The 25,443-nt window shown below is 41.2% G+C and overlaps 1 protein-coding gene across 4 annotated transcripts in view; it reads right to left on the reverse strand.

Annotated features, from left to right (window-relative positions):
- The window catches only part of side (sidestep), a 671,279-nt gene that overhangs the window by 419,602 nt on the left and 226,234 nt on the right, over nucleotides 1-25,443 (reverse strand). For all 4 annotated transcript variants that reach the window (XM_065225556.1, XM_065225558.1, XM_065225557.1 and 1 more), the window contains one exon: nucleotides 21,666-22,489. In XM_065225556.1, coding sequence (XP_065081628.1) covers nucleotides 21,666-22,194 — 529 coding nt within the window. In that variant the 5' untranslated portion in view covers nucleotides 22,195-22,489. The remainder of the gene's footprint in view (nucleotides 1-21,665; nucleotides 22,490-25,443) is intronic.

A 25,443-nucleotide genomic window follows, 5' to 3' on the forward strand; every position in this document is an offset into this window, starting at 1 on the left:
AGCAGGTGGATACATAGGATAGTGTTAGGAAATTAATGGAGATCCAAACGGCGTCATAGGCAGTGCAGAAAATATTAGAAGAAGAAGAAGAAGAAGTAGAAAAAAAATGTTATGCGTGGCGAGAAAAAGCAGAAAAAGCGGAAACCGAAAGCCCATGGGCGAGTGGTGTAGGGGCAGGTTCATCCTCTCTTAAGCAAACCACACACGTATCAATATATTGACGCGAAGGGGAATTATTGACATTAATATTGATGATGTGAATATAGAAATATTGTCAATACCGATGTATTGACGTCAATATTGAATGTATTGACAATACGATTATTGTCAATAAAAGCAATCGTGTAGGGTCCACATTACATCGCAGTGGGTTTGAAACAAAAAAGAAGCAGAAAAGAAGAGCTTTAAAATTTGTTTCGGTCGGTGGTGACTCTCGTGGCTCGAGTCATTTGGGAAGCGAAGAAGAAAGAAAGGTGCATGAGAGAGAAAGAGACAGAGCGTGAGCGAGAGCAGTTAGTTGGGTTGAAGGAAAACGCGATAGCCGATAAGGCGGGTGTGAGTGCCACAAACGAAAAAGGCTATAGGCATTAGACAGTGCTTCATCCTCTAATCTATGAAACTGAAACTAGAACTTTTGTTCAAAATATGTGATTAATACCAATCTTCGTGATGCAAGATTTGTTGAAAAAATAATTCTAATGTGAGATTTTCAAAAAAATTCAAGCTCGCAGATTTGAAAAAAAAATCATACTTATGAGTTGTTGAATAATAATTCTCAAGGTTCTGAGACTTGGAAGCATTTTAAGGGTTATAACAAATTACAGAACAACCTATAGAATCTTGTGGACAAACCCTGTAATTTTTAGTAAAATTTAAAAGTATTCAAAGTGTTGATTTCAAACGAATATTGAGGAGGATTCCCACATAAGTTTCGAAGGAGAAGTTCAGAGCAGAATTCCAGAATTATTCTGACATGCAGTCCTTACAAATGGTTACATGAATTTGGAGGAATTTCTGTGGAGAAGAATGCAAGTTCTAAATTAAATACTTATGTAATTTTATAAGATTTCAAAAGAAATTGTGAACAGAAACTTTAAGAAAAATTTCTACGTGATTCTGAGGAAATTGTTATGGAAATCGTGAGGAAAATGACAAATGAATTTTATGAAGAATTCCAAGAGAATTATGATGAGAATTCAACAAGAAACAGAGTTCTACGAGTGTTTTGGTGATAATTTCAACCTAGTGTGAATCTTTCGTTCACAGAGCTCCAACAAAATTGATTGCAGAAAAAATGCTGATGATTAGAAAGAAATTCTTTAAAATACCGCAAGGGGTTTCTAAATAAAATGTCTAAACATTGCTGCTGTTTTGAATAGAGGTAAAAGAAAATTTTGAAAAGAATTTCAAAGTCTCCGAATAGGTTCAACGAAGTTCTAAGAAAAATTCCAATCAAATTCTTAGAAGGGGTTTCAAGGAAATTAAAAAAAAAACTGGTAATTATTCCGCGGAGTATTTTCTGATTAATTTCAGAAGAATTCCATGCAGAGCAGAATTCCAAGAATTCATATCATGAGAATTTTAAATAGCGAAAAATTAAAACCCCGGAAGTAAGTTTCGGTTTACACAAATATTTGTTTCCAAAGTCCAGTATCTTCAATATATTCTTTTAAGGCCCATGCACTTTCCATCTGAAATTGGGAGTCGAGTTTCGAACGCCTTTGGATACGGTTGTGTTTTAAGTTTGTTTTCTGTTTTGTGCGTACATTCGCTTTCATAGTTTTTGGCTGCATTTTCCGAATTAGCGCTGGCAATCTGCCTCCCGGACGGTTATACGTGTGTGAGTATTGGTTTTCTCGCTTTCCGAGAAGTTTTAGAATCGAGAAAGAAAACATGATTCATCATGTTTGCAAGCAACAGAAGATTTGACGCTATCTGCGTTGTTTGATTTTTTTCTCCCGGTCCAGAAATTTGTGGCATCGCGAGTGATAATTTAAATTTTAGTTTATTTACGCGGTGATGATGTTGGTTCACTCGCAACTATTTTTGAAAAAAAAAAAAAGTGTTTTCGTACGAAAGTGTACCAAAAGTGCTTCTGAACGTGTTTCGCAGTTGGGTGTGGTGAAATTCGTACATTTCCGGTTGATTTTGGAAATCCGTATCACCAAACTGCCCACCGATTCCTTTATTTTTGCCGTTCAACGACGACGGGTGTGCTTTCACGAGAGTGGCGTTTATTGGATCCGTTTCTTTGCTAGGGTGTGTGTTTTTTTTTTGTGTAACTAGCCTAAGTGTGGCTGCGATTTGCATTGAGTGTCGGAGATGGTGAGTAAGCTGAAGGAAGTCTCGCTGGATACGCCCAAGACTGGACGGCCGGTAGCTGGTGGCCGTGAACGGTTCCTGGGGAAAGCACTAGATGCGACCCTCCTCCCAGATGACCATGGCAATACAGGAAGTATTACAACAAAGGTAATTGGTATTAGATATTTTGCAAACAGTGACAGCTAGCGGACATGAAGAACCAGTGGAGGTGCCGGGCAAAGATGTTTATCCTAGACAAATTGTAAGTTACAAATTCGCTGTTTTCGTTGTCGTAGGCGCCGTCGTAGTCGTAGGCAGTACCGTTAGTAAATTTAAAATTAACCATCAACCGCTGAAAATATGAATTATCGCGTATTTCTGTTGTTCATTAAATGCCAAGTGAAATTCGAAAAAGTAATTTCATTTGAATAGCTTGTTTAACCTTCACGTCGGTCATAGCTTGTTATGATTACCATGCGTAAAGAGAAAATCGAAACATTGAACGTCGCGTGAAACTGGATCTTAATGAAGACCTAAGTACTCTTTGGTAGCTTTAAGTTTTAGGATTTCAAAGATCGTCGGTTGCAGTGGATTGCTTACTGAGCAGAAAAACGCGGTCCCAGGTCCTTTCATATTAAAAATGTATGGTAAGATCGCTTGTTTATCGTGTATTTTGTAAAACTTTTCGTTGCCGTCGGTGCCGGATTTGAATAGTTATAAAAACTTGAGTAACGCTATAATGTGATATGAGGGGCTCGGTAGCCTTAGAGCAACCGGTTTTGCTTTCTGAGCAGAACATCATGAGGCTAATCTCAAGCCCATCCACATTCAAGATTCGTCAATGATTAAAAAGGAGCTCGTCTGCCTAGTGGCAAACGTTTTTGCTTACTGAGCAGAAGACCGTGGGTTCAATCCCAAGCTCCTTCGCATTATATGATGGTTAGGACATCAATCCAGCTTATCGTTTACCAAAACGAACCCTGCTGGAAACCCAACCCTATTCCACAATATCCCAGTAATTTCTCGTGGAAGTGCAGAGGCGTTCTCGGCTTCCATCAAAACGAGTGTAACGTCAACACATTCCTACCCCTTCCTTTCTTGACCTGTGTTCGGGCGCGGCCGGTACTGGTATTGCCTGGTTTGAGATCACCAGTTTTTACACATTGAGGATGATTGCTAGTCCCAAGCATCGTCTATTGGTTCTCTGTGTAATTTCAGCTGGTCTGGCAATAACAGAGTAGCAACCGTGGGCGGTCAATCATGCTCATGCTCATGCTCATGCACTTTACGTCTGAAATTGAAACGGCAAAAATCAATTTAAAATATTGCTGACTGATTAAATTCTGAAACAAATAAGACGTGAAACTGACGAAAATCATGCACCAAATAGAGCAAGAAATTTATTTGGTAAAGAATCACTCTGTTTTTCTGGTTTATTCTGAAATTCTGGTTTAAAAATTGACCCTATGGTATGGTTAATCTATTTTCCCGGTTCTCTCGTCGGATTCCCGGGGTTTTCCCGGTTTTCCCGGTTACTTTTCAAATTCCCGGATATTTCCCAGTATTCCCGGTTTTCCCGGTTCGCTGACCACCCTGAATACGGGGTCCCAATCTGGGAGAGGGGTCAAAGGGTCCAAAACAAGATGCTGAGGATGATGGCGTGCTGCTAGGGGCGAAACCTTGGACTTGGAGACCAGCAGTTTCACGCATACTTCTTGGATAGATTGGGCACGAACATAGCAACACGTTCCGTAGGCCTTGTCTGACGCATCAGTGAAGAAATGAAGCTCGATGCTGACTGCGCCAATGATGGAAGCCATTCGAGGAACTCGAACTTCACGAAGCAGGTCGATGGTAGTGTGGAACTCTTTCCACTCTTGCAGCAGTTTTGGAGGCAAAGGTTGGTCCCAATCATAGCGTTCGTTGTCAGAGGATTTCAACGCCTAGAGACATTGCACAAGTCCCAACGGATCGAAGATTTGAGCCACGTAGTGCATGATCCTACGCTTGGTGAGTACAGCAGCCGGAAGAGGTAACTGTACCTTGAACCGAAAGATGTCGTTCCCGGGTTCCCAGATTAAACCGAGAGTGCTGACGGATTGTGGATCTTGCAGGTCGTGCCATGACTGGATAGATCGATCTTCTGGTGGAATATCTTCAAGGATTACGACGGAGTTCGAAGCCCACTTCTTCATTGGGATTCCAGCAGAATCGAGCATCGCTGATACTTCCCGTCGAATTTGGATGGCTGACTCGACATCATCGGCACCTGACAGAAAGTCATCGACGTAGAAGTTCTTGGTCACTGGTTCCACAGCGGCAGGGAATAAATGGCCTGCATTACGCGCCAATTTTTGGAGAGTTTTGGTGGCAAGATACAGGGCAGAAGCAGTGCCGTAGGTCACGGTCTGCAACTCTTAGGTAGCTATCGACTCGGATGCATCCTTGCGCCATTTGATCCGGTCTGCCTTGTGGAGAAGCATCTGACGGTACATCTTCTCGACGTCACCTTGAGGGCAATGGGGTAGAAGCAAAACCGCATGACGAGCGACAGTAAATCGTCTTGAACGACTGGTCCGACGATCGTTCAACGAATAGCCCGATGCTGTCTTACACGATGCATCAAATACTACTCTCGTCTTCGTGGTGGTACTCGAGAGCTTGAACACGGGATGATGCGAAAGGTAGCAGTGCGGCATCATGTTGTTCACTGGTTCGTCAAGCCGTACCATGTGTCCGAGACACTCTTATTCCTCCATGAATTGTTGGTAAGAGGATTTGGTGCTGGGATCACGCTCGAGTCGGCGTTCCAAGCTGTGAAATCGGCGTTCAGCAATGGATTCCGAATTTTCCAAAACGACTTCCGGATTGTCCGTTTTGGTAGGCGAACTACGTATCGCCCGGTAGGATCTCGGGTTGTGGTTGTCACGTAGAGTTCTTCACAGGCCTTCTCGGTAGTGGAATGAAAGGATTGTTTCGGAATCGCCTCAATCTCCTAAAATCTTTGGAGAGTGGCATCCAGAAGTGCATCAGTGCTAGACATTTGGCATACCTTCGTGTTAGAGGAATCTTGAGAAGTTGAACCACAAATGTCCAACCAAAGCATGTCTCGATGATGAGGGGGAAGGCCTGGACCTAGATCGAGCTTCTTACCGATGTGTAGAATGCCAAAAACTTACTAATGGGTTATATTTTATTATCTGAAAGTTTGAAAGGATCGGTCAACTAGGTAATTTTCAACAGCGTTTTTTTTTCCGTGATGCAATTTGATGTGGGACACCCTTTACTTGGCCTGGAACTGTTCTGTAGGAAATCTGCCAAACACCCAACAATATGGAAACAAGGACGTCGTGCAGAGGTAGAAAATCGATGTTGAACATCATTTTGGAATGCAAGATGGCGGCCATCAGTTTAAAATTCTGTAAAACAACAATATGGGTATTTCCGGGACGAGGATGACGTCAAAATTCGATGCCCACCGCAAAAAAAATCTGAAAGATACGACGTGGATTATGGAATATCCTTAGAATGATAACTGATCAATATGAATTCTTAAAAAAAAAACCGGAAGTTTTGAACGTGATCTCTTATCACTTGTTGGTATTTTATGTTGGGTAGTTGAAGATCTTCAGAATTTTGCCTGATCAAGCGGAAGTCTAGAATAAATATGTTGAGGATATTTTGGAGATCTATGATCACCTGGAGGTCTTTGCTATAATTTCAGAGAAACCTGATATCTTGAGAGGATATCTGCGAGATATGATTTGAATTGTTGTTTAGTTGAAGATCTTCAAAATCATACATGATCAAACTGAAGTCTAGAACAAATATCCTGAGAAATTTTTGGAAATCTTTAATCACTTGGCAGTCTTTGAAATAATTTCCGAGAAATCTGGTATTTGAGAGAATAGCTGGATTTGAATTGATGAGCAGTTGCAAATCTTCATAATGATCATCCTGATCAAGCTCAAATCTTGAACACATATTTTGAGGAAGTTTTGAAGATCTTTGGAATAATTTCTGAGCAACCTGGTGTTTGAGAGATTAACTGGGAAATGTGATTTGGATTGTTGTGCAGTTGACAATCTTCAGAAATATATATGATCAAGCTGAAATCTTGAACAATAACCTGACGACTTCTGGTAGCTCTAGATATTTGTTCAAGACTTCAGGTTGGTCAGGATTTTTTCGGAAGAATTTTAACTGTCCATCACGCCACGTTGGAAGATCGAAGTTATCCATCAAATTGACTGGTATTGCTTAGCCTTGAATCAGGTGTATCAAGTATTATTCTGAATGGAGGTCTTCTATACGAAAATTGAAATCTCAATGCTTAAATATTCTCACATGTTACCATAATTATCATAAAATTTTCCAGGTAATAAATAATCTTCGTAAAGCCCTATGGATTCCTTTCTTATATTTTTAACTTTATATTTCTGGTTTATCAGGTTTTATTTTAAAGGCCATAAATTGTCCAAATCAGAAATGTTAAGATCCTCTGGATATAGAGTGAACTTTCTTTTATTCGATTTCTCCCTAACTCAATGGTAATCCAGGTTACTTGGACCATTCCTCCAATACAAATTTGCCAACTTTGCCTCCTAAATTCGATATCCTCCTTATGATCCCCTCAATATCGAATTAGAAAAAAGTGACTGTATAATTGAATAAGATTTGCATTCGGCCACCTAGATGTTTGTTCAAGATTTCTAATTCACCAGGTGTTTTTTTGAAGATCGAATTATGAAGGAATCCAAATAGGATCTATCAGGTATTTTTTTATAATACATAATAATTATAAATTATTGAAGGCTACCCAAAAAACAATTTGAGCTACTTAAAGGCTGAATAAGCTATTGTTTTAGCTGAAGAAGCAAATGTTTGACTGAAAAAGCTCTTGTTTTGCTTCCAATGTTTGTTCAGTAATAAGGCATTTTCCGTAGATCTCCAATAGATCATCATTTAAAAAAAAAATTCTATTGGACATTTACTCATAATGCAATGTTGGCAAGTCCATCATTTTGAATTCCAAAATGGCGGCGAGTAACGAGTTTCAACATCTACACGTCGTCCTTGTTCCAAAATTACCCATATTGTGGGTATTTTTTAGAAACCCGATGGTCGCCATCTTGAATTTAAAACTGGCGACGGGCATCGAATTTTCACATCTACGCATCGACCTTGTTCCGGAAATTCCCATATAACGGCTGCCAGATTTGATTAAAAAAATGACATCCAACATCGATTTTAGACCTCTACACGTTGTCCCCGTTCGGAAAATACCCATATTGTTGGGTATTTGATAGTATTTCTTAAACATATGGCCGCCATATTCGATTTTAGACCTCTACACGTCGTCCTCGTTCCAAAAATACCCATATTAATGGGTATTGGACAGAATTTTTAAAACCGATGGCCGCCATCTTGGATTCCAACATGGAGTAAAACATCGATTCTCGACTTCTACACGTCGTCCCCGTTTTGGAAATACCCATATTGTAGGGTATTTCAAAAACATGTGCCCGCCATCTTGGATTTCAAAATGGCAGCGGACGAATCTTGATATCTACAAGTCGTCCTCGTTCCGAAAATACCCGATCCGGAAACACCCATATTGTAAGGTGTTAGACAGTTAGACAGCTAGACGGATTGGACTTGCCATCAACGCATAAAAGACAAAATACATGAAAGGAAGAGGTTCTAGGGAAGACAATGTTAGCCTCCCACCCCGAGTTCAGATTGACGGTGACGAAATCGAGGTGGTCGATGAGTTCGTGTATTTGGGCTCACTGGTGACCGCCGAAAATGATACCAGCAGAGAAATTCAAAGACGCATTATGGCAGGGAATCGTGCCTACTTTGGACTCCGGAGGACGCTCCTGTCGAATAAAATTCGCCGCCGCACGAAGTTGACTGTCTACAAGACGCTGATTAGACCGGTGGCCTCTACGGCCCCGAGACCTGGACTATGCTCGTGGAGGACCAACGCGCCCTTGGTGTTTTCGAACGGAAGGTGTTGCGTACCATCTACGGTGGAGTGCAGATGGATGACGGAACGTGGAGGAGGCGAATGAACCACGAATTGCACCAGCTGTTGGAAGAACCATCCATCGTCCACATTGCAAAAATTGGGCGACTACGGTGGGCTGGGCACGTCGTAAGAATGCCGCACGACGACCCAGTGAAAATGTTTCTAGAAAGTGACCCAACAGGAACAAGAAGAAGAGGCGCGCAGTGGGCAAGGTGGATCGACCAAGTAGAAGGTGACCTGCGGACCCTTCGCAGACTACGAGGCTGGCGAACTGTGGCCATGGATCGAGTAGAGTGGAGACGACTTCTTCGGACAGCCGAGGACAACAAGGCCTTAGCCTGATTGGTAAGGTAAGTTTAGACAGTTTTTTAGAAAACCGACGGCCACCATCTTCGATTTCAAAATGGTGGCGGACAACGAATTTTGACATCTGCACGTCGTTCTCGTTCCGAAAATACCCATATTGTAGGGTATTTGATAGTGTGTGTGTGTGTGTGTGTGTGTGTGTGTGTGTGTGTGTGTGTGTGTGTGTGTGTGTGTGTGAGTGTGTGTGTGTGTGTGTGTGTGTGTGTGTGTGTGTGTGTGTGTGTGTGTGTGTGTGTGTGTGTGTGTGTGTGTGTGTGTGTGTGTGTGTGTGTGTGTGTGTGTGTGTGTGTGTGTGTGTGTGTGTGTGTGTGTGTGTGTGTGTGTGTGTGTGTGTGTGTGTGTGTGTGTGTGTGTGTGTGTGTGTGTGTGTGTGTGTGTGTGTGTGTGTGTGTGTGTGTGTGTGTGTGTGTGTGTGTGTGTGTGTGTGTGTGTGTGTGTGTACAATATAACCCCCACTGTCCGGCAGTGTTATTATGGAAGAAAACTGCTTTTTATAACCCTTAAATTAAAGCAGGTTTAGTCCGGGAGTTAGAAGGTGTTAGCTCTATTGCAGCTCCAGTGACCCATTTCAGAATGCCTGGTAATTCACGACCACTCCGAGGTCACTTTTACTTACAATAAGCCCCGCATGTTCACTCTACCTTTATCAAATGGATAATGGTATCATTGTAGGGTATTTGATAGTATTTCTAAAATCGATGGCCGTCATCTTGGATTCCAAAATGGTGTATTGCATCGATGCCTGCCTCAAAACGGTCCCCTGTTCCGGAAATACTCACATTGTACAGCAACATCCTATATGGACAGGCTTTCAAGACAAAGCATTCTCAGGAAGTTCACATGCACACTAGTGCCACGTAGTGAGAGAGTTCTGAACTAATATGAACACCATCCGGAAGACCGTGGTCATCTCAACAACTTTGCTCAAGACAGCAACTTTCTACATGCCCACGATCTCGACATACAGCTTATACAGGATGTTCATATGTACACTAGCGCCACGTAGTGAGTGAGTTTTGAACTAATATGACCACCACACGAAAGGACTTGATCAGCAGAACAACTTTGCTGAAGACAGTAACCTTCTATATGATCATGATTTCGACATACAGCTTATACAGGAAGTTCATATGTACACTAGTGCCACGTAGTGTGAGGGATCAGAACTAATATGACTACTACCCTAAAGGACTTGATCACCTGAACAACTTTGCTGAATATAGTAACCTTCTATATGGCCAGGATCCCAAGATACAGAATATACAGGAAGTTCATGTGCACACTAGCGCCGCGTAGTGTGAGAATTCTAAACTAATAAGGCTACCATCCGAAAGGACTTGGTCACATGAACAACTTTTCAGAAGACAGCATGGCCAGGATCAAGTGATATCCTATGTTGGACCCAAATTTCATATAATATAGCGCCCGTCATTGTCTTGATTACTTATGAAAGTGAAACGCCCCTAGCGGCGTAGTTCCCAATTAAACCTTAATCGAATGGCACAGGTACAACCCAGTGCAGCAAATGAGATAATCCAATGAAAATAAGCGTAATGTTACTAAAGCGTTTTCAGTTAATATCTGTGGAAATACTCAAACAATGCTGAATATTTCCACGAAGAAAATAATCCCATGCAGAACCTCTGATGGTAGCAATATCCCCCCGGTTCAAGCATGTTATTTCAGGTCCAATGAAATACTCTTGTTGTCCCAGTAACTCGCTATTAATCCAGCAGTAACTAGTAACGACACAACCCAGACCAGCAACACAAGGATTTAATTAAGTCACAGTTTAAAGCCCTCCGCCCTAACCACAACTACAACGGTACTCAACACAATATCGGACAGCGAACCGTATCAGCGCTGAATGTACGATACATGGCACATGGCGAAACAGCACAACAGCCTAGCAGCAGAGCCTTAATTAGGGGCCACCTGGCATGACCGCAACGACGACGACGACCACGACGACGACAACGAATACTATGCGGTTCCGCACCTTGACAACCGTCTTTCCGGTTGTCGCTTTTGTCTCCTCCGACATACGAACGGGTGAGTTTCGAATTACACCTTCATGTCGCGCGCATATGGGGTTCAGTGTCAGGCATTTGACTCCGGGTTGCAAATTTCGTGAATAGGACAAATTTCGCTTATCAAAACGGGGGGGTTCTTGTTGGTTTCATTGCCGTGTAGAACGGCAGGTGGTTTTGATTAAAATAAAAACGGGAATTGAGATAACCTGCCGTAATTTAATATCTATGCAGGGGATTTGTTTATTTTTGGAAAAGTTGTTTTCTACGTCTCAAAATAGACCGATCGGCGGGTCCCAAGGAAGCTTCGTCGACCATGACAATGGCGAATGTGAAAGATGAGCCACGTGCTTTGGTAGACGGAAGGTCACGTCATCATCCATCAAGTTTCCCCACCTGCAAAAAGTCCTGACCCGCACACGAGAACGGCGAATCTATATATGCACATGGAAATAGCCTCGGCCACGTTTCGTTCCGGTGTCTTCGCAGCATGCCTTCTGGGAAGTAACGCACCATCTCCGGTACCGCCTCGATGGCGACATGTGGAGTGAACCGAAAATTTGCTCGCATCGAATTTCATGCTCTCTACGACAGCTTCTGAAGTGGGTTCCATGCGGAAGCATCCTAATTGACTGCCAAAGCTCTTCGCCGACCAGATACATAGGTACCTGCGGGGAAAGAAACCCGATCCAACTACTGATCAATATCCCAAATGTGTCAAGTTTAAGCTGTTCGTTTTAATGCTCCTTCCCCATCTCAGCGGTACTAATCACAGCTGATCTACTTTGCAATTATGAGTGAAAGCCATTTCCCATCGGCCGCCAGTCGATCCATTTCGGACCGTTCAGGCATTAAGCTCGCATTATTCAACAGTTCAGCGAGTTTGCATTGATCGAATTCCGGTTTAAATAAATTCACTAATCCTCCTCTCTCTCTCCGATCAGGGACTGGGACTCGAATCCGAAATGGGATATAATTCTACTGCGGCTGCATATTTCAGAGCTTTCACCCCGCTCATGGCAGCCAGAAACGACGAAACGACCCGATAAAATTCCCATCAGTTCCCAGCTTGAGCGCGTTCAAATCGTCGTCATTGGTGTGGAAATTTTATTGCATTTTCACCGCTGCTGATGCCACTGCTCCTGTTACTAACTTAATAAAAATCAATAGGCGAGCTGCACTGCGATTCTGCTGCACCCCGTGGTTCCATCCATCCCTCACTGCGATTCTAATTCCAGTCTCTGCTGCATGCACGCTTAACGATGGCTGATAGTTTGGAATAAATTTAGGAAGCACTTCAATTTCGAATTTCGGATGCTGAAATGTGTCATTTGGGGAGAATGGCGATTGAATTCGGTGCTTAAAGAGATGGATCCTCGCTCGTACGGTTCGTTCCGAGGAGGATGATTGCAGATTTTAATAATTTTGTTGGATTTAAAGTGACATTTGATGGGTGGATGTTGAATTTTCATGTTTAAATTTCAGAAATTTTAAATAAGAAATTGTTTTAAGAAATCTCGGTCTTGCTACAAAGATCTGGGAGCAAGAAAATGTTTTATCACATCTGAATTAAAAGAAATCTTAAAAAATAAAAAAGGGTTGAAAACAATCCCAAAATGTGGAATTTTGAAAACTGTTTTTTTTTTTATAATTTTAGTTTTCAAAAAAAAAATATCATGGTCCTGAAGGCTTGCAAAAATTTTCAGTGATAATTTGAAGATTTTTTTTTTGAAGAATTTTAAATCATAAAAAAATTGAAAGAACTGCTGAAGCAAATTCTAGGAAAAATTCTACAGAGGTCTGATTAGAATCCCAAAATAATTCTAATATTCAATCCTAAGGAATTCATTGAAGACTTGCAAGGGAATTGGGAGAAGAACTTCAAGGAGAATTTGCTGGTTGATTGTGTGAAGAATTATCTGGGGATGATGAAGTGAATAGCAGGTGAATTTCGAGGATAATTTCAAGAGCAATAAAAACTGAATTTAAGGGCTTTCTGAGAAAAACAATTCAAATAAATAGGGGAAATGGCTCTAATGTTGGCCTATGAATCTAAGATTGGGCCCATCGAAAAAAATCTGTTGTTTATCAATTTTTTTTCTGAATGAAAGCGTCGTTGGGACGGTACTAATGGATATTTTTGGTCGCTATTGAAAATTTAGTCCATTAATGAATTAATGTATGAGCCCAAATTAGGGGCATTAAGGCCGACATTACATCCATTTCCCCTACTAAGTAAGATTCAGAAGAGACATTTAAGCAAGATTCAAGAAAAATACCAATGGAATCGTACTTTCAGTTAAATAATATAAAATGCAAGCGAATTTAATAGAAAGAATGGTTCAATCAAATTCAGAAAAGAATTTCAAGGTATGCTGAGGAGAATTCCGAAAAATTTCTGAGGAGAACTTGGATAAAATATTGAAAAGAATTTCAAATGAATTCTCAGGGCCTAGACATCCTACCGGGATTGCAGTATTTTTTTTCCTTTGGTTTGTTTTTTCCGTCGATCTTGTTTTCCGTGCTGAGCACCAATGCTACCGACGTGCCAGGAAGGCAGCTCCCACACCTGGACTTTACCTATCGACCCATCAACTCATGAACCGGGGACCAACGGCTTTATTTCCTTTCCGAAGGAAGGCGTGATCAGAGATGTTATGCCTCAGAACATCCCGGCGGCGCCGACTGGGATTGAACCCAGGCCTACTGGGGTGAGAGGTAATCACGCTTACCACTACACCACCGGCGCCGTTACCGGGATTGGAGTAGGAAAGACGATTTTAACAATTGTTGAGTAATTAAATCATAATAAAATGCCGAATAACTAATGGAAATTATGAGCAGCTTCACGCCAAATGACGAATCGGAAAAACTGGACCATGTCCGATTTGAAGGAAATTTTGATTAAACTCTGCCAGTTAAGAAAAAGGCCTTGTAAAATTTTCAAAATGGCGTCTTTGAAATTTTTCAAAAAAATTGTAGCACGGGAACGGCATTTCCGATCGAAATGACATTTGAGACAATGCTATAGGAAATATTAATGTATTTCTGGGAAAAAAAAACATACATCAAAAATATTTTAATAACTTCCAGTAAAAATTCAAAATATTTATTTTCAAATCCTAAATATATCAAAATGTTTTCATCGATTTTCATTTTTTTTTTAAAACGGGTCATGGAAACTTTTCGAATTCTTACAATTATGGACACTTAGAGATTTAAAAAAATCTTAGTATATTTATGATATATTTTATAACTTTTTGTTAAACCGTGTTTCCATATAGTTTATATTCAGAAAACAATGTTTGAAACAGTTTAAATCGTGTTAACAAAAAGTAAGAAGTTTTATCCAAGACACGACCGTGCATCTGTCGTAGAATTACGTGCTCGGTATCAATATTCGGTGACTGTGTTAGGGCAGTAACTTTTTCCCATCACGGAAACGCCTCGTTTTCTGATGATAAAATTACTCATTTTCGTACACAATACGCCAGACATTTTTGGTTGATTCAATAGATTATATGAACTTTTACTTTACTTTTACTTTACTTTTACTTTACTTTTACTTTACGTTTACTTTACTTTTACTTTACTTTTACTTTACTTTTATTTTACTTTTACTTTACTTTTACTTTACTTTTACTTTACTTTTACTTTACTTTTACTTTACTTTTACTTTACTTTTACTTTACTTTTACTTTACTTTTACTTTACTTTTACTTTACTTTTACTTTACTTTTACTTTACTTTTACTTTACTTTTACTTTACTTTTACTTAACTTTTACTTAACTTTTACTTTACTTTTACTTTACTTTTACTTTACTTTTACTTTACTTTTACTTTACTTTTACTTTACTTTTAATTTACTTTTACTTTACTTTTACTTTACTTTTACTTTACTTTTACTTTACTTTTACTTTACTTTTACTTTACTTTTACTTTACTTTTACTTTACTTTTACTTTACTTTTACTTTACTTTTACTTTACTTTTACTTTACTTTTACTTTACTTTTACTTTACTTTTACTTTACTTTTACTTTACTTTTACTTTACTTTTACTTTACTTTTACTTTACTTTTACTTTACTTTTACTTTACTTTTACTTTACTTTTACTTAACTTTTACTTAACTTTTACTTTACTTTTACTTTACTTTTACTTTACTTTTACTTTACTTTTACTTTACTTTTACTTTACTTTTACTTTACTTTTACTTTACTTTTACTTAACTTTTACTTAACTTTTACTTTACTTTTACTTTACTTTTACTTTACTTTTACTTTACTTTTACTTTACTTTTACTTTACTTTTACTTTACTTTTACTTTACTTTTACTTTACTTTTACTTTACTTTTACTTTACTTTTACTTTACTTTTACTTTACTTTTACTTTACTTTTACTTTACTTTTACTTTACTTTTACTTTACTTTTACTTTACTTTTACTTTACTTTTACTTTACTTTTACTTTACTTTTACTTTACTTTTACTTAACTTTTACTTTACTTTTACTTTACTTTTACTTTACTTTTACTTTACTTTTACTTTACTTTTACTTTACTTTTACTTTACTTTTACTTTACTTTTACTTAACTTTTACTTAACTTTTACTTTACTTTTACTTTACTTTTACTTTACTTTTACTTTACTTTTACTTTACTTTTACTTTACTTTTACTTTACTTTTACTTTACTTTTACTTTACTTTTACTTTACTTTTACTTTACTTTTACTTTACTTTTACTTTACTTTTACTTTACTTTTACTTTACTTTTACTTTACTTTTACTTTACTTTTACTTTACTTTTACTTTACTTTTACTTTACTTTTACTTTACTTTTACTTTACTTTTACTTTACTTTTACTTTACTTTTACTTTACTTTTACTTTACTTTTACTTTACTTTTACTTTACTTTTACTTTACTTTTACTTTACTTTTACTTTACTTTTACTTTACTTTTACTTTACTTTTACTTTACTTTTACTTTACTTTTACTTAACTTTTACTTTACTTTTACTTTACTTTTACTTTACTTTTACTTTACTTTTACTTTACTTTTACTTTACTTTTACTTTACTTTTACTTTACTTTTACTTTACTTTTACTTTACTTTTACTTTACTTTTACTTTACTTTTACTTTACTTTTACTTTACTTTTACTTTACTTTTACTTTACTTTTACTTTACTTTTACTTTACTTTTACTTTACTTTTACTTTACTTTTACTTTACTTTTACTTTGCAACATTTTCTGCAATTTGACAGACTAGTGCGCGAGTATAGGGCAACCGGCGCGATGAGCTTGACATAGTTTGCCATCTCCTTCTGACTATCGGTTCGTCTTACTCGGTGGTCCACGGCACTCGAAACTATGCCGGAGGATGTGCTCACATTGGAGTTCGTTAAGTGCCGCCTCCTGGACGAAAAAACGAAGAGAAAGGGCACCGAAAAGTGAACCGGCGGCTTTCAGTAGCGGGAAGCAGGCGCCGAAGAAGAGAAAAATCAAGTGCTTCGGATGTAAACAAGAAGACCACAAGCTGGCCGAATGCCCCGCAAAGAAGAAAGAAGATGCGAAGAAGAAGAATGTAAACAAATCAAAGGCTCACGTCGCCGATCAAAGTGAAGTGTGTTTTGCTGGGTTCAGCAGGGGCAGTGCTGGTGCTGACCAGCCGAATAGTGTGAGCTGGTTCATTGACTCGGGCTGCTCGGATCATTTGGTCAACGACAAATCACTTTTCGTCGAATTGAGTGAGCTGCAGAAGCCGGTGGAGATTGCGATCGCCAAAGACGGTGAGACGATCGTAGCAAAGCAAGCGGGAACGGTGAAAGTGATTTCCATCGTGGATGGCAAGGAAATTAAGTGCTCGGTGAAAAATGTCCTGTTAGTACCAGAGCTTCGGTGTAATTTGTTTTCAGTCGTGCGGTGCGACGAAGATGGTATGAAGGTCGTTTTTGAAAGTGAGTCGGTCCGGATCTACCGTGATTCGAAAGTGGTCGCCACGGGTAAACGTGTCAAAAACCTCTATCGTTTGGACTTCTTCGTCGCAAGGCGAGTGATTCGTTGCTGTCGTTCGGGCGCGTACCAGCGAATCTGGAGCTGTGGCATAGGCGATTTGGTCACCTGAATGCGAGAAGCTTGGAGAAACTGGTCAGTGAAGAAATGTGTGTTGGTTTAAAGCTGAAAGAATGAAAACGTTTTAGTGTGCGAGCCATGCGTCGCGGCCAAGCAAACGCGAAATCCTTTCCAAGTGCGTAAAGAACCGCGATCGTCGCGCATTCTCGAACTCGTACATTCAGACGTTTGCGGACCGATCAAGCCGGTTGGTGTTGGTGGCATGAGATACTTTGTGACTTTTGTGGATGACTGGAGCCACTTTGGAATGGTGTTTTTAATGAAAACAAAAGACGAAGTTTACGAGTGCTTCCAGCAATATGCCGCGCTGGTATCGGCAAAGTTCGGTTGTAAGATTTCGCGTTTGCGGTCTGATAACGGGGGAGAATATAAAAACCGCCCGTTCATGCAGATTTGTAACCGTAGTGGAATCCAGATCGAGTGGACGGTAGCCCTTACCCCGGAACAGAACGGCGTTTCCGAGCGCGCTCGGGCCATGCTGGAAGACTCCGGCGTGAACGAATGCTTCTGGGATTATGCAGCTTATCTTCTGAACCGTAGCCCCTCCAGCGCAATCGATCCTGGTATGACTCCATACCAGCTGTGGGAAGGATCAAAGCCGGACGTCCAGAAACTTCGAGTCTTCGGTTGCTTCGTGTTCGTCCACATTCCAAAAGAGCAACGAGGTAAGTTGGACGCTAAATCTTGGAAAGGGCTATTCCTAGGCTATGCTCACAACGGCTATAGAGTGTGGCATTCGACGAAGTGGCAGATTATGCACGTTCGTGACGTCGATTTTGTAGAGTCCATGCGTTGGGAAAATACTCCGGGATGTGGCGGTGAGCGAGATGTTCTCTCCATTGCTGTGGCCGATGATGAACAATCCGAATTGGTTGAACAGGCACCGGATGCAATATTGGACGTTCCGGATACGGACGAGCAGGACGGCGGTTCCAGAGTGGAATCGGTGTCGGAGTACGATAGCTTCTTCGAAGAAGACCACACTGGAGCAGAATCGGAATCCGGTTCGACCAACGATGGCGACCACGATCCAGTGGAATCCATCAGCTCCGGTCGACCAGTGCGTGAGCGGAAACCACCGGCGTGGCAAACTGACTATGATATGGAGTACGCAGCGTATGAGCGCCACAGAAGACGTCAAGGATTTGCAAAGGACGCTGGCCGAAGCGAAAGCACGGCAGGACTGGCTGAAATGGGAAGCTGCGGTAAAAGAGGAAATAGAAGCCCACACGAAGAACGAAACTGGTCTGAACGAGGAACCGGATCGCTATAAAGCACGGCTAGTGACCAGAGGTTTCGACCAAAAGTTCGGTTTCGATTATAGTGAAACATATTCTCCAGTCGCCTTGGCTTAAGCAAAGCGCCAACGACCAGTGCTTGTACACCCGCGGATCCGGAGCAATTAGGGCGATTATGGTTTTTTACGTAGACGACATACTGATTGCCGGAGCGTCGCTGAAAGCAGTTCAGATGGTGATTCGAGATGAAAGACATCGGTGCTTTCTGGGACTGCAAGTTAACTACAATCGGGCTGGCGGTGTTAGGAAGATAACTCAGCGACACTATCTGGAGAACGTCCTGAAACGTTTTAAAATGGAGGACTGCAAGCCGTGCTTAACGCCCATCGAGAACCGCCTGAAGCTGCCGAAAGGGAACGAGCAGAATCGAACCGCGCAGCCGTTCAGGGAACTAGTTGGTTGCTTGTCATACGCAGCCCTAACCACTAGACCGGACCTGACAGCGACAGTGAACTTCTATAGCCAGTTGCAGAGCTGTCCCAGTGATGAGCACTGGACTCATCTGAAAAGGATACTACGATACGCCAAGGGATCGCTCGATTTTGGCCTGGTCTACCGTGCGGATAAAGCAGCGCCGCTGCTGGAGGTCTTTTCGGTTGCCGACTGGGCAAACGACTCCTCTGATCGTCGTTACGTGAGCGGTGGTGTGATTAAGGTGTTCGGAAATACAGTCAGCTGGCTCACCAAGAAGCAACAAACCGTCGCTCTCTCATCGACTGAGGCAGAGCTGACAGCCCTCTACATGGTGGCCTGCCATGAGATGTGGATGAGCCGTCTTCTGCACGATTTGGGATACAGGAGCAAGGAACCAATCTACGTTTACGAAGATAATAAGTCTGCTATGAGGATCGCAGAGGAATCGAAGGCCTTCGGACGGGTCAAACACATCGACGTAAAGTTCCACTTCCTGTGGGACTTGATAAAGAATGGTTGCATCACTCTCAAGTTCCTACCGTTCGTCGAACAACCTGCGGACATGATGACAAAAGGGTTACAGGTTGCAGCATTTCGACGTCATCGTGCCGGGATTGGCCTGGTAGACTGCAGTGGCTGAGCAGGGGTGTTGAGTGTCCAGCCCCTTGCACTCATCAAGTCCACTAACCCAGTGGGCTATGTTGCCCCCATCGAAAGGTTCCACCACTGTCTAGATAAATAACAAAGACAGCAACACTTCCGCTTTTCATTCCATGTTACTCTCTTCATGAATAAATGGTAGAAATATTCCGTTTCATGGCTTTGATCTTCCGTTGGTGTTCTTCGTCTGTTCGTCACTTGGAATGGCTTTGCGCGCGCCTTTCGATTCCGAAGATCCGACAGTCGTGACTAGCACAAAGCCTCAACCACTTTCTTGACCGCTGTCGCTTTCCCAAAATCGTTGTTGTCTGTTGAGTACTTCTCGGCACTGCCGTGCCAGCTGCGGCACACTGAGGTACACTGAGAAAAAATTTGGCGCAAAACAAGTTTGAGTCCAGATGAAACTGTTTGAGAAAGATAAAAAATCACCCGAAATATTCGAATTAATCAAGGACAGGGTAAATGCATATTCACCACCTGCATTAAAAATGGAACTGAAATCCATTAGTTCATCAATTTTGGAGCACTAGAACGATTTTGAATAAGTGCGATTATTTCAGCAAAAACAACATTTTAGCGCCCCTCGGTGGAACTTTGCATGGACGCAAGCTTTCAACTAATAGATTTAGTGTCGAACATTAAAAATTAAAAATTTGATTTAAAAATAGAGGTGAATGTCTATGGGATCAATGAAATTTTCGCTGTGCTCAGAAAACGAAGCTCTTCAGACGAAAACCGGTAATGTGTTCTTTAATTAAACAACTCAAGGAAAATATTCTTAGGGTTGTATCAATTTGGTTATTTAGTGTTTCAAATTTAATTAAAGTCTAGATAATTCCAGGACTATGTATATTCGCTTATCGTTCAAAATAAACAAATCGAAATAAGCCTAGTCCGGATCATCCGAAACCAAATTCATCTAGTATAAACAATAATTTTGGATTCGAGAACTATACTGATTGTAGAATTAAGTAATTAAATAAAAAAATAAAACAAACCTTACTTGATGCAACGAATTCAATTCGCATGGACCTGTTTGCCTTAAATGTTATCGTCATTTCATGGTGCATTATATAAAAGCGCTCAATGACTGTGTTATTTCAGAGCGAAACGGCACCAATTCCAGTTCGAACATCTTAAGTCAAGTAGAAGAAATTATGACATTATTTTCCTTACCGTCACACTAAATACCCTCATAAACTCCACTACCACATAGCTGTAGCTCTACAAAATATCATGAACCAACCCTCGTTGAATCGTGTCTGCTGGTAAATAAACCTCCTTCTAAGAGATCCTTCCATCCCAGCACCGGTTTCTGCCCATTTCCATCCATTCTTGTTCGTTAAAACCCCAAGGCCTAAGGCAATCCAATCCACGTTGGAAGCCCAGCTTCTCTTCTCTTCCCATCTCATCTCCTGCCAGACGCTGAGATATTGATGGTAATAAGACCATTAATATCTTCCAACCATATCTCAGCCTGCGGGGCAAAGGTAGCACAGCCACAAACAACCCCCAAACGCCTTACCGGGAGCCGGAAGGACGAACCAAAAGAATTCTTTTCCTGAGTTGCCTCTCTTCCAAACCTCCATAACAAATATGTATATGCTTATACATTATGAATGGCAAGATTTATGGTTGGATGCCTGGAAGCGGAGGAAGCCGTTTGCCACCTTATTCCCGGGGACAACGACGATGCAGTGCACAATCCGCAGAAATTAAGCAACCTAATGAGACCTAATGGAAGTCAAGATGATCTTAATATGTGTGTCTGTGTCGGAACTGCGAAGGGCAAACGCAGTCAAAGCGCAAAAGAACAGCAGCCACAGCCGAAGATCAAATCTTGGGAAATGTCCGGTGGTGGTGGGGGGTTCAAGGGGGAAACGGACCGCACGAGCGTAATTATTTATTCATCCCCGGCATTGGCGGTACCGTGGTAATATGCGTTAACATCCTCTTTGAAGATTAATCTCTAAATAAATCATGAGCCAGTAGTAGTAGTAGCAGCGGAACACCGGAGGAAAGCCGCATGCCAATTTTCCATCTCTCGAATTCATTTGCACTAATCCTCGGCGAGCGCAGCACTCCGGATTTCTCTTCTGGTTTTGCTCATTTCGGTGTAAATCTTTAATCCCTGGCTTCCTTCATCCCGCCATGCCACCTTCCCACCCCGCCGCTCGTTTCGACTTCAATCAAACTGCTGTAAACGAGTGAAGCTTAGCCAGTAATTTTTGCTCGATGACAAGCTTAGTTTCAATCCCTCAACTAACCATACAAAATTACACCGTAAATCCATCTACCGTTCAACATTAGCCTAAATTCCAATCCTGTTGGAGAGGAGCGCCCCTACGGGCTTGTTAGCCTGAACGAAAATTCATTTCCATCAACCCCCGTAAAAGCATAGGACAGACCAAAAAAAAATCAATACTCACTGCTCTTCTGAAACTGATCGGTATCGTCACATCCGCTCTGGGTGCAGAATCCCGCCAGCAGGAACAGGGCCACCACCAGGAAGACATTCGATCGTCCAAGGCCACCTCCTCCAAGGATGGCACTACTACGACAACATCCCCCAACACAGCACCTAAATCTTCTTCTGCTGCTGCTGCTGCTGCCACTGCCACTGCCACTTCCATACCCTGACGAATGACCATCGATTGGTGACACTTTATCCCCGAACGTTCTACGGTACGACTTGCACTTGTGATGCTGCTGTTGCAAGTCTAACCGCTTCTGAAATCGATACACTTTCCCGCTGCTATCACTCCCGGCACTATTAGCACTGAAATTGCCCGGCCCCAACGCCACCGTGGCGGCGGTGGCTGATGGATTGGCTTTTAACGACGACGACGACGACGCCATCGTCGTCCGTTGCCGTTGACAATGATGGTGGTGGTGGTGCCATCCTTCGGATGGAGTTTGCTGTGCCGACATCGGCCGGAAGTGATCTGAAGAGGACATTTTCTAATTGGTATTGGAATAACTGTTGGATGCGACACTCGCTCTTTCGAATCTGCTCTGTTGTGCTACGCACTCGGACACTGGAGATGGATCATTCCATCAAACCATCGTTTCATCAAATAGGTGTTTCAAACACTTCTTTTTTTCCCGCACTTGGTTTCACTTATTTTTATTTTTTTCAAACCGGTGATTCTTCTTCGTTAGGACACTTTACACTATTTGCAGGATAAACAATTGAATTGCGTTTGATGCACTGAGATTCACTGTTTTCCTTTATTCATGGGTTGGTTTTGACCTGGAAATAGAAAGAAATGGCAAATTTTAGAATTTGTTATAGATACATGAAGCCTGATTTGAATTCTAACTTCAACAGATGTTACCCATAAATGCATATGAATGTTCCAGATCTTCTAATTGACCATCCCATGGTCCCGAGGGTTCAGATTCCGGTCACAACTCTGAACTGATTATGATAAAAGGTTTATGAGTGGTTTCGAAAAAACCAAGATGCTCTAGGCTCAGTTTCGTGAATTGACCACTTTTACGGATGTTTCGGATCTGCCGGTAGACCATTACGTAATCCCCAGGGTCATATTCTGGTCACAATTCCGTATTCATTCTAATAAGACATCTATGAACGGTTTCGAAAAAATCACGGAGCTCTAGGATCAGTTTCATGAAATGACCATTTTTACGGATGTTCCAGGTCTTCCTGGGGACCAAACTTGTGACTTTTCGGAAGCAAAGTTTTCTCAAAAGGTGGTCATCTATCTTGTTAATAACTTTTTAGAAGACACCAGAAAGTTATCTCTTCAACTTACCCTACAATAAGAGTTTGTCCCAAATTAGCTTTAATCCCTTATGGTACGTGTATTCGTTAATACCAGTTCCTATAGTGCGATCCCTATTAACCGTACTATAGGAATCTTGACCACTTTTGCGGATGTTCCGGATCTTCCGGTGGACCATCCCGTGGTTCCCTGGGTGCATATTCTAGTCACAACTCCAAATGCATTCTGATAAGACGTCTATGAGTTATTTCAAAAAATCTGCGGAGCTCTGTTTCATAAATTTACCACTTTCACGGATGTCCCGGATCTTTCGGTGGACCATCCCGCAGTCTCCAGTGTCCATATTCACGTCAAAACTTCGAATTCATTCTAATAAGACGTCTATGAGTTATTTCAAAAAATCTGCGGAGCTCTGTTTCATAAATTTACCACTTTCACGGATGTCCCGGATCTTTTGGTGGATCATCCCGCAGTCTCCAGTGTCCATATTCACGTCAAAACTTCGAATTCATTCTAATAAGACGTCTAGGAGTGATTTCAAAAAATCCGCTGAGCTCTAGGATAAGATTAATGAATTGACCACTTTCACGGATGTTCCGGATCTTCCGGTGGACTATCCCGTGGTCATCTGGGTCCATATTCACGTCAAAACTTCGAATTCATTCTGATAAGACGTCTATGAGCGGTTTCGAAAAAAAAACATGAAGCTCAGAATCAGTTTCATGAAATGACCACTTTCACCGATGTTCCGGATCATCCGGTGGACCATACCAGGGTCCATCATTGGATCACAACTCCGAATTCATTCTGATAAGACGTCTATGAGTGGTTTCGAAAATACCACGGAGCTCTAGGATCAGTTTCATGAATTTACCACTTTTACGGATATTCCGGATCTTCCGGAGGACCATACCGTGGTATCCAGTATCTATATTCCAGTCACAACTTATCTCGTTTGGGATGGGATCATCCCACTGAATAGACACTAACCAAAGGTTCTGCATTTGTATTTTTTTTTTTTTTTTATATTAATTTATTTGTACAGGCTCAATCGAATAAACTTTACAGAGCCGAGTTATCATTTGCATTATACATGATTAATGTCTTAAATCTAGAGTTAAAGAAATTGAACCGATTACTCGCGGTCGTCTCGAGGTAAGTGGAGATTTACAATTTTTTGGATGGGGAAAGGGAGAAGGAGGTTTGAAATATGATTTATTATACAAATATTTAATTAATCCTAAAACATGAACTTATTTCTATTCATCTTGAAAACAAACATTAAAAAAAAAACTACACGCACAATACACAAACTAAACACAAGGTTAATCAAACTTACAATCTAAGGTTAGTATTCTTAAAGTAAACATATATGAGTTTCATAAACTCCAGATCACGTCTAGCCAAAATATTCCGAACTGGAACATTAGGTTGTCTACCTCGAGCCCGAAGGGAATCGTACAGTTCAGATCTGACTCCGCGATGCTCAACACAAGACCAAAGGATGTGATCGGCGTCTTGGTAACTTTCTCCACATTCACAGAGATTGCTGTCTCCCAGCCCAACACGAAACAAGTGAGCGTTTAACGAATAGTGATTGGACATGAGGCGAGACATCAGACGAATGAAGTCTCGACCCACATCCAACCCCTTGAACCAAGGACTCTTCGACACCTTAGAGATGATCGAGAATAGCCATCGTCCCAAACTTCCTTCACTCCATTTATTTTGCCAGCTGGCGAGCGACTGTTGACGATAAATGAAGAAAAATTCATTGTAGGCGATTTGTCGATCGTAAATATCGCCTTGCATAGCGCCCACCTTAGCAAGTGAGTCCGCCTTCTCATTGCCCGGAATCGAGCAATGAGATGGGACCCATGCAAAGGTGATGACAAAAGATCTTAAAGATAAAGCACTCAGAAGCTCTCGTATTTTCATGAGAAAATACGAGGAGTGCTTTACCGGCCTCATGGATCGAATAGCCTCGACAGAACTGAGACTATCCGTAAAAATAAAATAGTGATCTGGTGCAAGTGAGGCGATCGTTTCTAGCGTATAGTGTATTGCCGCCAGTTCAGCAACATATACGGAACAAGGAGCTTGAAGCATTCGAGAGGCGCTATGAATTTCATTAAAAATACCAAAACCAGCGGACGACTCTATTAGTGATCCATCTGTGAAGAACGATCTTGCGGAATCAACTTGGCCAAACTTTGCAGCGTAAATTGACGGAACAATCATGGAACGAATCTCCCGCGTCATAGATAAATCAAAACTAACTGAATTGCCGAAGTCGGAGAAGCATACACGATAGGGATTATGCTGTGAAGGGCTGACATCCTGAGTTATGTACACGTAGTACAATGACATAAAACGAGTTTGAGGGTTTAGCTCAAGAAGCTTCTCAAAGTTTTCGATTAATAACTTCACAACGGGTTCATAACTTCACAACGGGTGA

The sequence above is a fragment of the Ochlerotatus camptorhynchus genome, unplaced genomic scaffold (genome assembly GCF_037179485.1).
Source record: "Ochlerotatus camptorhynchus isolate MF236.1 unplaced genomic scaffold, CSIRO-AGI_Acam_v1.1 ptg000231l, whole genome shotgun sequence".
Lineage (NCBI taxonomy): Eukaryota > Metazoa > Arthropoda > Insecta > Diptera > Culicidae > Ochlerotatus > Ochlerotatus camptorhynchus.